This window comes from Sander lucioperca, chromosome 2 (genome assembly GCF_008315115.2).
Source record: "Sander lucioperca isolate FBNREF2018 chromosome 2, SLUC_FBN_1.2, whole genome shotgun sequence".
Taxonomy (NCBI): domain Eukaryota; kingdom Metazoa; phylum Chordata; class Actinopteri; order Perciformes; family Percidae; genus Sander; species Sander lucioperca.
This window is the reverse complement of record NC_050174.1, coordinates 33,803,812-33,818,510: the sequence shown is the minus strand read 5'-3', so window position 1 is coordinate 33,818,510 and position 14,699 is coordinate 33,803,812. Positions and strand designations below refer to the sequence as shown.

At 44.7% G+C, this 14,699-nt stretch overlaps 1 protein-coding gene across 1 annotated transcript in view; it reads right to left on the bottom strand.

Moving 5' to 3' along the window:
* tmc1 (transmembrane channel-like 1) overlaps nucleotides 1–14,699 on the bottom strand; it is a 30,840-nt gene that overhangs the window by 13,165 nt on the left and 2,976 nt on the right. The window contains exons 4-9 of the mRNA XM_036008387.1: nucleotides 13,591–13,672; nucleotides 10,285–10,391; nucleotides 10,075–10,173; nucleotides 9,075–9,217; nucleotides 6,781–6,925; nucleotides 6,062–6,256 (exon numbers count right to left, since the gene is read on the bottom strand). Of these exons, the coding sequence (XP_035864280.1) occupies nucleotides 6,062–6,256; nucleotides 6,781–6,925; nucleotides 9,075–9,217; nucleotides 10,075–10,173; nucleotides 10,285–10,391; nucleotides 13,591–13,672 (771 nt within the window). The remainder of the gene's footprint in view (nucleotides 1–6,061; nucleotides 6,257–6,780; nucleotides 6,926–9,074; nucleotides 9,218–10,074; nucleotides 10,174–10,284; nucleotides 10,392–13,590; nucleotides 13,673–14,699) is intronic.

Here is a 14,699-nt window from a genome sequence, read left to right as displayed (position 1 = left end):
GCATGTGGGCTACGACAGGGCCTCCATGGTGCATTCATGTGCACCTCATCAACTTTGAGAAACTCAAACTGTTGATCCCATAAAGTTACACTTCTGCCATCTAGTGGCTGTTAATGGGGCATTGCCGTCACAGCTGAAAAAGTGTGCTAAGTTGAAGTGTTAAAGTGATAAGTGTCGCTCTTCGTACTACGTCATTTTACAGCGTTGTGGCCAACCAGCTGCTCTGCCCAGACACACACACATACACACACACACACACACACACACACATACACACACAGACAGACAGAGTCTGATAACTTTAGACAACATAGGGAACGAAACGGGAGCGGAATGGGATTCGGGAGTCTTTCTCTCGGGATTTTGCAGTACAGGATTTTTTCAGAGGTGATTTTTCATGTGATTGGGATGTGACGGGAGTATTTTCGTGGGCTCGGGATGGGATGGGATGGGATGGGAGCACAATTGATTCCCATGTCACCCTCTACTCTGCACAGCTACCTACTCAGCTGCAGCGCTTTCCATGATTCAACCCAGCAGTACATATTCCCGGGCTGATCACCTCATCGGCGCCAGTTCGTTACAACAATCCATGTGGTAACTTGGCTCAGTGTTCCCGTCAGTCCTGAAGTAGGGGAGAGCCGGGACGATTGAAACATTCCAGTTTTCTCCGAGTGCAATGATGATAGACAGACTTCCTTAGATCAAAACATAGAGCATGTTAACCTCCTTCTATCAGCCAAATATCTTCCTGTTATTTCCTTTTATCAGAGTTACAGGCGTTAAAAGAGTTTTGATGGTCCAAAGTAAACTTCATTAGCGGTTATATTTTTTTCGATTATTAATGAGTGTTTTTCATTTAAAGGTTTGACTACGTGCTTATTCAGTAGACCATTTAGTGTTCTCCACAATCCCAGACTTTCATATTGCATGCTTGTTTACATGGAAAGCAAAACAAGCTATAATGGCATATATCTATGTCGGGACGGTGGAAACAGCTGTTTCCACCGTCCCCGACCTGGCTGTAACTCCATGTATTTTAAGTAAATGCATGGACATGGAAAAGCAGTTTTAGAAAGATGAAAATATATTTGAGCCCACCAGGTAGGGGGTCGAGTTTTCCTATGTTATCCTATGGAGACTGACAGGCTGTGGGTCGTTAAGGTCCCATGTTATCCTATGACTGATGGGCTGGGGGTCGTTAAGGTCCCATGTTATCCTATGGAGACTGACGGGCTGGGGGTCGTTAAGGTCCCATGTTATCCTATGACTGACGGGCTGGGGGTCGTTAAGGTCCCATGTTATCCTATGACTGATGGGCTGGGGGTCGTTAAGGTCCCATGTTATCCTATGGAGACTGACGGGCTGGGGGTCGTTAAGGTCCCATGTTATCCTATGGAGACTGATGGGCTGGGGGTCGTTAAGGTCCCATGTTATCCTATGGAGACTGATGGGCTGGGGGTCGTTAAGGTCCCATGTTATCCTATGGAGACTGACGGGCTGGGGGTCGTTAAGGTCCCATGTTATCCTATGACTGACGGGCTGGGGGTCGTTAAGGTCCCATGTTATCCTATGACTGATGGGCTGGGGGTCACTAAGATCCTATGTTATCCTATGGAGACTGATGGGCTGGGGGTCGTTAAGGTCCCATGTTATCCTATGGAGACTGACGGGCTGGGGGTCGTTAAGGTCCCATGTTATCCTATGGAGACTGACGGGCTGGGGGTCGTTAAGGTCCCATGTTATCCTATGACTGATGGGCTGGGGGTCGTTAAGGTCCCATGTTATCCTATGGAGACTGACGGGCTGGGGGTCGTTAAGGTCCCATGTTATCCTATGGAGACTGATGGGCTGGGGGTCGTTAAGGTCCCATGTTATCCTATGGAGACTGATGGGCTGGGGGTCGTTAAGGCCCCATGTTATCCTATGGAGACTGACGGGCTGGGGGTCGTTAAGGTCCCATGTTATCCTATGACTGACGGGCTGGGGGTCGTTAAGGTCCCATGTTATCCTATGACTGATGGGCTGGGGGTCACTAAGATCCTATGTTATCCTATGGAGACTGATGGGCTGGGGGTCGTTAAGGTCCCATGTTATCCTATGGAGACTGACGGGCTGGGGGTCGTTAAGGTCCCATGTTATCCTATGGAGACTGACGGGCTGGGGGTCGTTAAGGTCCCATGTTATCCTATGACTGATGGGCTGGGGGTCGTTAAGGTCCCATGTTATCCTATGGAGACTGACGGGCTGGGGGTCGTTAAGGTCCCATGTTATCCTATGGAGACTGATGGGCTGGGGGTCGTTAAGGTCCCATGTTATCCTATGGAGACTGATGGGCTGGGGGTCGTTAAGGTCCCATGTTATCCTATGGAGACTGACGGGCTGGGGGTCGTTAAGGTCCCATGTTATCCTATGGAGACTGACGGGCTGGGGGTCGTTAAGGTCCCATGTTATCCTATGACTGACGGGCTGGGGGTCGTTAAGGTCCCATGTTATCCTATGGAGACTGACGGGCTGGGGGTCGTTAAGGTCCCATGTTATCCTATGGAGACTGACAGGCTGTGGGTCGTTAAGGACACTTATTTGGATGTGCAGTGCCCTAACCCACATAAAAACCTAACGAAACGACATTTTCCACAAGAGAAACATGATATAAATGGGGAAACTTACTATTCTAGCTATAAAAATGGCAGAATCATCCACAGTGCATGATATTTCAATAACCGCTTCATGATGACGCCGATTAGTTGTTAACAGACATTCACGAAGACGTATAGCCCAGCAACAATCTATCTAAAATAACACCTTTTGCGAGTACCATTCATGATATGTAGTAAAATATTGAAGTTCTGGGAAGATTAAATGGCTTAAACTGTATGTTTAATCCGTCGCCCCATGCTGTCTCAATACACACGTCCCACTTTTGCTGTAATAATTCCTGAACGCTTTTGTTCAAAGCTGAAAATGCAACTGTATTTGACAGATGACAGGTGTAGGTTGCTAGTGACAAATTAGCTTTCAGCGCAATACGATCGCTTTGTAAATTACGTTTAATTAAAAAGTGTTTCAACTGTCCCGGCTCTCCCCTATTCTGTATACTTAGTGCCACTACTTGCCTTGTGTTCTCCATCTAGATTACGCTCTAGACCTGCTGCCTTCCCCGCTGTACCTGCTGTGCTTCCAGTGCACACCATCCAGTCTGTCATCCACGCTGGGATTCCTCTGTGTACTAGAGCAGGGGTTTTCAAACTTTTTGTGTGTTTGCATCACTATTTGTAATCAAGAATTTTCACGGACCACCTCATAATACACATAATAAAATACTGTATGTCTATACACAGTCCTACCTGAATTAATCTGCACCTCTTAATAGGCCTACTAGCACTAAAACTATAACTGGTCATCGCATCAGTACAACAGGCTCGTTAAAAGAAAGTTTACTGCACACAACGGCTGCCACATATTTCGTTTATTTATTTACTCAAGCGCCCGAGGGCATAATCAGGTTCATTTGAACAACAGGCTTATTTCCATAGCAACGGATTATTACATCTATACAGTAATAAGAACACTTGGATAGTCAAAATTTCAAAACCTTTGGCGATTTTAGGTTTAGGGTTTTATGGTTTTATTTTAGTAATGTAGTAAACTTGACAATTTAATTTACATTTTATATCAATATCCATATTCTTAATTTTTATGGGAATTTCCTGGTAAAATGAATTTTAAAAAACTATTATTTTATATTTTATTTTGCTTTTCCACGGACCACCTGCAGTACTGTCACGGCCCACTAGTGGTCCACGGACCACAGTTTGGGAATGACTGTACTAGAGTGTAATCACCTCTGCCTGCTCGCCTCGTGTCCCGGCCCTGCCTGGATTCTCCTCTGTCGGCCCGCCTCGAGCCTCACACCAGCCCTGGAGCTTCCCTGCCCTGACTCTACCGTCATTGCTTTTTATAAAAGTACCCCGGACTATAATGGCGCTTTTCCATTACATGGTACCAGCTCGACTCGCCTCGACTCTACTCGCCTTTTCTGGTTTTCCATTACGAAAAAAAGTCCCTGGTACCTGCTAACAGGTACTTTATTTTTATTTATTCCTCAGTCGAGGTTCCCAGCGAGCTGAGGCGAGCCGAAAAGGTGACGTGAAAGCGACAGACGGGGGTGTCCTGAACAAACCCGCTATTTGTTATATTTCAGCTGTGTGTTTTTGCAGCCTACAGCTTCTTTAGAAACTAAATGTGTCTTCTGGCAACAACACACCTTCCACGTTCTGTGTGTGTGTCGCGTTAGGTCACAGCAGTTTACTGCGGCGCCGCTTGTTTTACAGTTCTGCGGAGGCTCTGGCAGAGCTTTCGCCGTAGCCTAACTACACACACACATGGCCGGCTCCACGCACACACCAGCGCACAAGTATAAACATTAGGCCACTTTTACACAGGCTACACAGGCTACGGAGAAAGCTCTGCGTGGAGCCTCCACAGAACTGTAAAACAAGCTCAAGTGGTCTGATGTTATACTTGTGCGCTGGTGTGTGCGTCGAGCCGGCATAGCGACCAGCCACGCTGAGGAGGTACTAAAATCTGCAACGGAAAACGGACGCACAGTGTGTCGAGTCGAGGCGAGGCGAGTAGAGCAGGTACCATGTAATGGAAAAACGCCATAAGGGAACGTCCCACTCTGGCCACCTTTAAGAGCCAGGTGAAAGTGTGGCTCAGAGCTAATCAAACGTGCAATCACCTCTGACTGCATGCTGTACCGTATTAACCCAGTAGAGCGTATTAATGAATTGTGTCTCCGTTTTAACACTTACTAATGAATTGTCTTGTTTATTTTTCTATCATTCTGTTTCTCCCTGTTTTATATAACAAATGTTATTGCTGTATATGTTTGGTCTTGGATCTGGCTTGGAGCTAACCAAGCATGTGGTCATCTCTACCTGTATGCTGTGCCGTGTTAGTTCGATGGAGCATACTAATGAATTGTGTCTCTGTTTTAACATTTACTAATGAATTATACTGTTTTTCTTTTCTTTCATCCTGTTTTACCTAGTTTGATATAGCAAATGTTGCTGCTGTGTATCTTTTGTCCTTTTTATTGTAACATCTACCTGATGAATGGACTACAGATGGAAATTAGCCCTTCGGCTACAATCTGGCACTTTTACGTGTACTTCAAATGTGCATTGTCCTGAAATAATAAAATTAAAAATAAGTACAATCTGTTCATTAAAGACTCCTTTAAAACTGAATTATTCATCCCGTGTGTTTATCTCTGCGTTCTGGGTCAGAACTGAACCTTAACAACGTGACACGAGGTCTCGGGAACAGGTGAAACACATCAGGGCGGGGCAGACAATCACAAAGGCGGGAAAACACTAACCTGACTCCGCCAGATGGATTTGCTCGGCATATCCATCTGGGAACTTTCCGTTGGAGAACATTTGGGTAGGGGCGAAAATACTGGTTAGCTGATTGGATAAACCATCTGTCTATCACCACCTATGTTGGTGATGGACGGGCCAAATCAACCAATCAGATCAACGATATATCAAACTCTTGCCGAAACCAGTCGGGAGAAGAGCAAAAACATCTTTTCCTCCGAGAAAAGCCTCCAGTGCCGTTTTTTGCTCTTCTTTCAATGAAGGAATACTTTCTAATTCGGATCAAACTTGCGCGATAGCTACGCTCATCTCATCCGTGGAAGCCGCCAGTCGCTTCTCGTTGCGTCACACCTAAACCCGCCTCAAAACCAACGCTGATTGGTCGGTCGTTTGGCGAACGGCTCCAAATTTTCTCTGTCTAAAGATGCCAGACTGATCTGCGAGTGGAAAACTGGAGCTCGCGAGATCAGGACGGTCTCACGAGGCTAGGAAAACACGAAGGCAGGAAGTAAAACAAGACATGACAAGGGAGAAACAGAGACTACAAAATAAAACAGGAAACTGAAACATACACAACAATGACAGTGCTTTAGCTACCAGGCGCTGACGACCACTGACCAAGCGGGCGGTATGTTGACGAGTTTGGCGTGAGAGCGGCTTGCTCGTATAGCTACCTCATTCCTTTCCCACCAGGTGTGAGTCTCCAGTCCTTCGAGGGCGAACTTCTGAGAGCGACGCACTACAAAGTAGATGAGGTATCCACTTCCCGCCAGGCAGCACAAGACCAGGAAGTTGGCCAGCACGCGTAGAAAACGAGTCAGATGAATGTTGTCGTCCTTACAGCTCTCCTGCTCCTCTAAGATCGCCTCCTGCAGAGGTAGACGGAGTGATAAACTGGATGTAGAACAGTCCCTCCAGAAACTGGAGACTTTTGCCGCATAAATTTCCAATTTCTGCGCAAAATATGCAGGGCTTGCATTATTTCATAATCCCCGCATTTTCGTTGCAAAAAAGTCACATATATCTTAGCAGAAAGTTGAAAAATGTTGTGTTTACTTCACACAAGAGCAGCCGTTTTCCCCTGTTGCCATGGGAGCGTGAATGAAGTAGTAGTATGAAGTATGAAGTGATGTAATTACGCAACGTGAACATCATCAAAAAGCTGCAAACCCCGCGATGAAGCCACGATGAAACTGCAGTTTTTGCAAGTTTCCGCAATTTCGCATAAAATGTTATAAATATCCCGCATATTCCATCGCATTTTTTAAGAAAACGTGACGCATAATCAAGGATTTTTGCCCAAAACAATCACAAAAAAACTCTGCATTTTTCTGGAAGGACTGGTAGAAGGATGTGATTTAAATTTAAACTATTCTGGATCAGCTGCACTGACCTTAAAGCTGGTAGTGATGGAGGCAAACTTATTGTCTGCAGTCTCAGGGTTTCCTATCAGGTAGTCCCAGCTGGTGAACATCTTCCAGCTAAAATTAAAGCTGTTATCGTCACCGACCCCCGATTCATTTGCGTTACGTGCCATCCTATAATCAGAATTACAGATTCAGTAAAACATAAAGGAGATTAATCAATCGTATAGATCGAGTCACTGTGACGTCTCGCTAACACAACAACAACTTCTGGGTAGACAAATGGACCAAATCTAGCGTTAGAAACAGCAACATCTCACCGCCGGTTGGCAGAGGTGGGAGTAACTTAGACTCTAGCTCAGAGACTTGAGACCTGACTTAGACTCTAGCTCAGAGACTTGACTTGGACTCTAGCTCAGAGACTTGAGACCTGACTTAGACTCTAGCTCAGAGACTTGAGACTTGACTTAGACTCTAGCTCAGAGACTTGAGACCTGACTTAGACTCTAGCTCAGAGACTTGAGACTTGACTTAGACTCTAGCTCAGAGACTTGACTTAGACTCTAGCTCAGAGACTTGAGACCTGACTTAGACTCTAGCTCAGAGACTTGACTTAGACTCTAGCTCAGAGACTTGAGACCTGACTTAGACTCTAGCTCAGAGACTTGAGACTTGACTTAGACTCTAGCTCAGAGACTTGAGACCTGACTTAGACTCTAGCTCAGAGACTTGAGACTTGACTTAGACTCTAGCTCAGAGACTTGAGCCCTGACTTAGACTCTAGTTCAGAGACTTGAGACTTGACTTGGACTCTAGCTCAGAGACTTGAGACTTGACTTAGACTCTAGCTCAGAGACTTGAGACCTGACTTGGACTCTAGTTCAGAGACTTGAGACTTGACTTGGACTCTAGCTCAGAGACTTGAGACTTGACTTAGACTCTAGCTCAGAGACTTGAGACTTGACTTAGACTCTAGCTCAGAGACTTGAGACTTGACTTAGACTCTAGCTCAGAGACTTGAGACCTGAATTAGACTCTAGCTCAGAGACTTGAGACCTGAATTAGACTCTAGCTCAGAAACTTGAGACCTGACTTGGACTCTAGCTCAGAGACTTGAGACTTGACTTAGACTCTAGCTCAGAGACTTGAGACTTGACTTAGACTCTAGCTCAGAGACTTGAGACCTGACTTAGACTCTAGCTCAGAGACTTGACTTAGACTCTAGCTCAGAGACTTGAGACCTGACTTAGACTCTAGCTCAGAGACTTGACTTAGACTCTAGCTCAGAGACTTGAGACCTGACTTAGACTCTAGCTCAGAGACTTGAGACTTGACTTAGACTCTAGCTCAGAGACTTGAGACCTGACTTAGACTCTAGCTCAGAGACTTGAGACTTGACTTAGACTCTAGCTCAGAGACTTGAGCCCTGACTTAGACTCTAGCTCAGAAACTTGAGACCTGACTTGGACTCTAGCTCAGAGACTTGAGACTTGACTTGGACTCTAGCTCAGAGACTTGAGACTTGACTTAGACTCTAGCTCAGAGACTTGAGACTTGACTTAGACTCTAGCTCAGAGACTTGAGACTTGACTTAGACTCTAGCTCAGAGACTTGAGACTTGACTTAGACTCTAGCTCAGAGACTTGAGACTTGACTTAGACTCTAGCTCAGAGACTTGAGACTTGACTTAGACTCTAGCTCAGAGACTTGAGACCTGAATTAGACTCTAGCTCAGAGACTTGAGACCTGAATTAGACTCTAGCTCAGAAACTTGAGACCTGACTTGGACTCTAGCTCAGAGACTTGAGACTTGACTTAGACTCTAGCTCAGAGACTTGAGACTTGACTTAGACTCTAGCTCAGAGACTTGAGACCTGACTTAGACTCTAGCTCAGAGACTTGTGAGCATCTCTGGTGTTACACACATAGAACGGATGAAAACAAAGTAAATTGCTCCTAGAGAAGTTGTCCATTTGCTCTTACTGGCGTTTTCCTCTTATTCCATTAATAAAAAGTCCTTTCAAATTTGCAACTTGAGTCCAACTTGAGTCAAGTTGTGCAACTCGTGTCCCCCTCCTCTACTGGTCGGACTGATTGCCAGTTGGTGTAATTTTCTTTAGTCTGTGGCCCAACAGGTAAATTAGCTCTCCAAGCTAACATTAGCCAAAGTGTTGATGTATGAAAGCATCAAACATGCATTTTAAATGAAGGAGAGGAGAGTATCTCCAGTTGTTGCTCGTCCCGGGGATGCAGGAGTTTTCAACTGGGAAGTTTCTGGAAACAAACATTGTGATTGGGTCTACTGGAGTCATAGTTAACGTACGTTCTTATGACCACCATGTAGCTGTAGGCCACCGTTCCCACACCAACCAGGAAGTATGACAGCGGCATACGGAACTTGAGCCAGCCAATAGCACGCTGGTTGTTGTAGTAACCGTAGAAGAGGACTGAATACTGAGCATAACCCTGTGGATGCAGATTTTAGTTAACGTGATGGGCAACAATTATCTTTCACATTTAGAATATTGTATGCATTTAAACTTAGTCAGTGTAACATCCCTCTTGTTGGACATATTGTATAATCGCTGTACATATCGTATAAGCCCTCCAGCTCCCACAATTTGCACCACTGTACATACTGTATAGTTTTTATTCTGTATTACCATTGTCATAGTCATAGTCTGTACATACCTGTAGTTATAGACACTCATATAGACACATATATTTATCATTCATACAATGCACTCTGTATATACTGTCACATATGTTATAATATGTTATTTAACCCTCCCGTCGACCTGCAACTGTTTGTTTTTCTGAGTCAAAATTTTAAATGAAAAACCTTTATCAACGTTTTGGTCGTCTTTTTCAACACTTTTGTGACTTTCCCCGATGTTTTTGTCACTTAATTTCAACGTTTGTCAACTTTTTCTGAGCCTTTTGAATTATTTTCCCAAATATTTAAACCTTTTTTTTGACATTTGTGTCACTTTTTTTACATTTTTGACGTTCTTTTATCAATTGTTTTTTATAAAATTGACTAAAACGAATGAAAGTAATGAACTGATTATTTAACGTGTGAAGAGTAATGGTTGTATGGAACCATCCACGTTATTTTTTTGGACAATTTGTTTGAAAGAAAACCCAAATTTCTGACATATAAACTATGACCCAAGGACAAAGCAAGGGTTAATATGTTATGTAATCACTGCTTAAGCACTTCTGGTTAGACACTAACTACATTTCATTGCTCTGAACTTGTGACATGTGCAATGTCAGTGAAGTTGAATCAAATGTAAAAACTAAATGTATAATTAACTGACTCCAAAGTCCCACAAGACAGCAAAGTCCATGGCACTGGCCGCCTCAGCCCTGGGGACGGTCTTTCTTGGGATGGTGCCGTAGGGCCGCCCCATTAACGCCTGTTAGAAATAAGCAGGAGGGTTTAAAACTGAAAGCATTCAACAAAGAGAGAAATATAAAACAGAGCAAAAACTACAACACAATACCAGGGAATTATGACTTGTTTGTACCTCTGGGACCATAACGAGGCCAAACGTCAGACAAAATAAGATCATGTTGATGCCGTACATCCACCTCAGGAAGATAAAGTAAGAAGCAACCGAGGAGCCAAAATGACCTAAAAGAGGCAGAGGGAGTAAATATCAGGATGATTGTTAAAGGGTAACTATCGTTTATTTTAAGTGGGTGATGGGAACAACAATCTTTGACATTGGTCCAGTATTAAGAGACATCACTGCTGTCAGCCACGGCAAAACAAGCTACAATATAAGTTAATAGGACAATTGTGCAGCTTGTATTTACCTTCATAAAAGTGCTATTTTTGCTGCTGACAGACTCAGATTAAGTGTGAGAGCAAATGAGCGAATGTGCGAGGATATATAGGCTAGACTATGTCCTGCTGCGTCCTGTTATGCTTTGCTGTGCCCTGCTACATCCTGCTACGTCCTGCTATGTCCTGCTACGTCCTGCTATGCTCTGCTGTGCCCTGCTACATCCTGCTACGTCCTGCTACGCCCTGCTACGCTCTGCTGTGCCCTACTACGTCCTGCTATGTTCTGCTGTGCCCTGCTACATCCTGCTAGGCCCTGCTACGCTCTGCTGTGCCCTACTACGCCCTGCTACGTCCTGCTGTGCCCTGCTACGTCCTGCTATGTTCTGCTGTGCCCTGCTATGTCCTGCTACGTCCTGCTGTGCCCTGCTACGCCCTGCTACGCTCTGCTGTGCCCTACTACGTCCTGCTACGTCCTGCTGTGCCCTGCTACATCCTGCTACGCTCTGCTGTGCCCTACTACGTCCTGCTGTGCCCTGCTACATCCTGCTATGCCCTGCTACGCTCTGCTGTGCCCTACTACGTCCTGCTATGTTCTGCTGTGCCCTGCTACATCCTGCTACGCCCTGCTATGCTCTGCCGTGCCCTGCTACATCCTGCTACGCCCTGCTATGCTCTGTTGTGCCCTGCTATGTCCTGTAATGCCCTGCTACGTCCTATTACATCCTGCTTTGCCCTGCTATGCTCTGCTATGCCCTGCCACGTCCTGCTGTGCCCTGCTACATCCTGCTACGTCCTGCTATGCTCTGCTGTGCCCTGCTACATCCTGCTACGCCCTGCTATGCTCTACTGTGCCCTGCTACGTCCTGCTATGCTCTACTGTGCCCTGCTACGTCCTGCTACGCCCTGCTATGCTCTACTGTGCCCTGCTACGTCCTGCTACGCCCTGCTACATCCTGCTACATCCTGCTATGCTCTACTGTGCCCTGCTACATCCTGCTATGTTCTGCTATGCTCTACTGTGCCCTGCTACGTCCTGCTACGCCCTGCTGTGCCCTGCTACGCCCTATTGTGCCCTGCTACATCCTGCTATGTCCTGCTATGCTCTACTGTGTCCTGCTATGTCCTGCTACGTCCTGCTACGCCCTGCTGTGCCCTGCTACGTCCTGCTACGCCCTGCTGTGCCCTGCTACGCCCTGCTGTGCCCTGCTACGCCCTGCTATGCTCTGCCGTGCCCTGCTACGCCCTGCTATGCTCTGCTGTGCCCTGCTACGCCCTGCTATGCTCTGTTGGTCCTGCTACGTCCTGTTACATCCTGCTACACCCAAAAGGGGGGACACAGAGGAGGAAATCCCCAACAGTCTCCTTAAAAACTCTGTGAAGTCTTAAATGTTAGATGTAAAGTTTGAGGCTACGAGGGGAACTTTTTTTTTTTTTTTTTTTAATTCTTGTCTTAGTTTAGGTTCTGTCCCAGCTGCCTTCAAACATGCTGTGGTCAGGCCCCTACTTAAGAAGCCTAATCTTGACCCCACAGTGTTGACAAATTTTAGACCAGTCTCTCATCTGCCTTTTCTTTCTAAGGTTTTGGAAAAAGTTGTTTTCATACAGTTACAAGCCTTTTTACAGCAGAACTCTGTGTTTGAAAAATTTCAATCTGGTTTTAGATCACGTCACAGTACTGAGTCTGCACTGTTGAGAGTACATAATGACATTGCCTTGTCTGTAGATGCCGGGAATCCTACTGTTTTAGTGCTCTTGGACCTCACAGCGGCTTTTGACACAGTGGACCATGCAGTCCTCCTCTCTCGCCTTGATCATAGTGTAGGCATCAGAGGCTCGGCACTTGAATGGTTTAGCTCCTATTTGGCTAATAGGAGCTTTTCTATCATGATTGGTGACCTCTTCTCGTCAGCTGCTCCTCTCTCTTGTGGGGTTCCCCAGGGCTCAATTCTTGGCCCCATTCTGTTCTCTTTATATATGCTGCCTTTAGGGGCTATTATAGGAAAGCATAAACTGTCATTTCATTGTTACGCAGATGATTTGCAAATCTATTTGCCTATTAAAGCAAATGACAGTCGCACTAAACTCCCTGCTTAGTTGCATCACTGATATTAAGCTGTGGCTTTCAGAAAACTTTCTTAATTTGAATGAAGATAAAACGGAGTGTATTATTTTCAGTACTTCAGGCACGCAAAATGGTCCAGCTTTGAGTTTGGGAGCTCTAGCATCCTACACTAGGTCAACTGTCAAAAATTTGGGGGTTACTTTTGATTGCAGCATGAAATTTGACAAGCAGATCAGTGATGTTGTTAGAATGAGCTTTTTCCAGCTTCGTCTCCTGGCTAAAGTTAAGCCTTTCCTCAACAGGCACGATCTAGAAAAGGCAATTCATGCCTTTATTAGTTCTAGGTTGGATTATTGTAATGCTCTTTACGTTGGTCTGAATCAGACCTCCATCGCACGTCTTCAACTTGTGCAAAATGCAGCTGCTCGCTTTTTAACAAACACATCTAGACGTGCACATATCACTCCTGTTCTCTACACCCTTCATTGGCTCCCTGTGCGTTTTAGAATCGATTTTAAGATTTTATTGTTTGCTTTCAAGGCCTTAAATGGTCTGGCCCCGGAGTATTTGTCCGAAATTTGAACTTTGCGGGAGCACAACCGGTCATTGCGTTCTTCAAACCAGCGACTTTTAGAAGTGCCAAGGTCTAGATATAAACGGTGGGGTGACCAGGCTTTTGCAGTTGCTGCCCCGAGACTCTGGAACAAGTTACCCCCTGATATCCGCACTATTACAGATGGAGCTCTTTTTAGGTCCAAACTTAAAACGCATCTGTTTAGTCAGGCTTTTAATACGTAGCAGTGGTGTGACGATTTCGTTCTTCTGTTTCTCTGTAACTATTTCTGATTTTACATGTACTTTCTTTATATTGTATGATATGTGTTTTTATTCTTGGTTTCGATGTTAAGCACTTTGGATACCTGCTGGTTGCTGTAAAGTGCTATATAAATAAAGTTTGATTGATTGATTGATTGAACTTACTTTCAATCTCCTTGATTTTCATCTCCCATGGGATGCAGGCAGTTTTGAAGTTTTCAAAGTCCCGTTGAAACTTCATCCATTTCTACAAAAGAAATTTGCATTTTACATTAAAATGCCAACGTATTCTTAAGAAGGGGCACTTCTATGATCGCATCAAAATCAACATTTTTAAACGACTATGAAGGCTCGACACAACATGAGACTTTGCTCCAAGTATCACCAGGGGCTCTACATATGAATTTAGCATTGAGAACATTGTTTGTGTTCACAGAGTTTACTAAAAATTACTACGGAAGAATTATCCGTGCATTTATATGGACTTTTTTTTGTAAACTCTGTGTGCACAAACAATGTTCTCAGTGCTTTTAAAAATAGTGATTTTGATGTGATCATAGTAGTGCTCCTAGCACTCCCATTCAAAAGGCCATTTGACCTAAAAACGAAAATACGGTGAATCTTAAAAGTGGCGCTTCCGTCCTAGTTATGCTTTTAAATGAAAGTTTGACTCGGGTACATTCACAATAAGACCCTCGGTTGCATTTTGGCGACAGTTACACTTTAAGTTTAAACACCTAAACGACTAGTTAAGTTTAGGAAAAAGATGGTGGTTTGTGTTAAAACACTAGAACTGGGCGCCTTTGGTAGCTCACTTGGTTGTTTCCCCTCTCTCTCCCCCTTCAAGTCTAAGCTGTCCTATACAAATAAAGGCCTAAAATGCCCAAAAAATTAAAAGTCTTGTGTTTTCTCCTTAACTTCTTCAGGACATGATCACCTGTTTCCTGGGTGAAAGTCTTGTGTTTTCTCCTTAACTTCTTCCAGACATGATCACCTGTTTCCTGGTGAAAGTCTTGTGTTTTCTCCTTAACGTCTTCAGGACATGAACACCTGTTTCCTGGTGAAAGTCTTGTGTTTTCTCCTTAACTTCTTCAGGACATGATCACCTGTTTCCTGGGTGAAAGTCTTGTGTTTTCTCCTTAACTTCTTCAGGACATGATCACCTGTTTCCTGGGTGAAAGTCTTGTGTTTTCTCCTTAACTTCTTCAGGACATGATCACCTGTTTCCTGGGTGAAAGTCTTGTGTTTTCTCCTTAACTTCTTCAGGACATGAA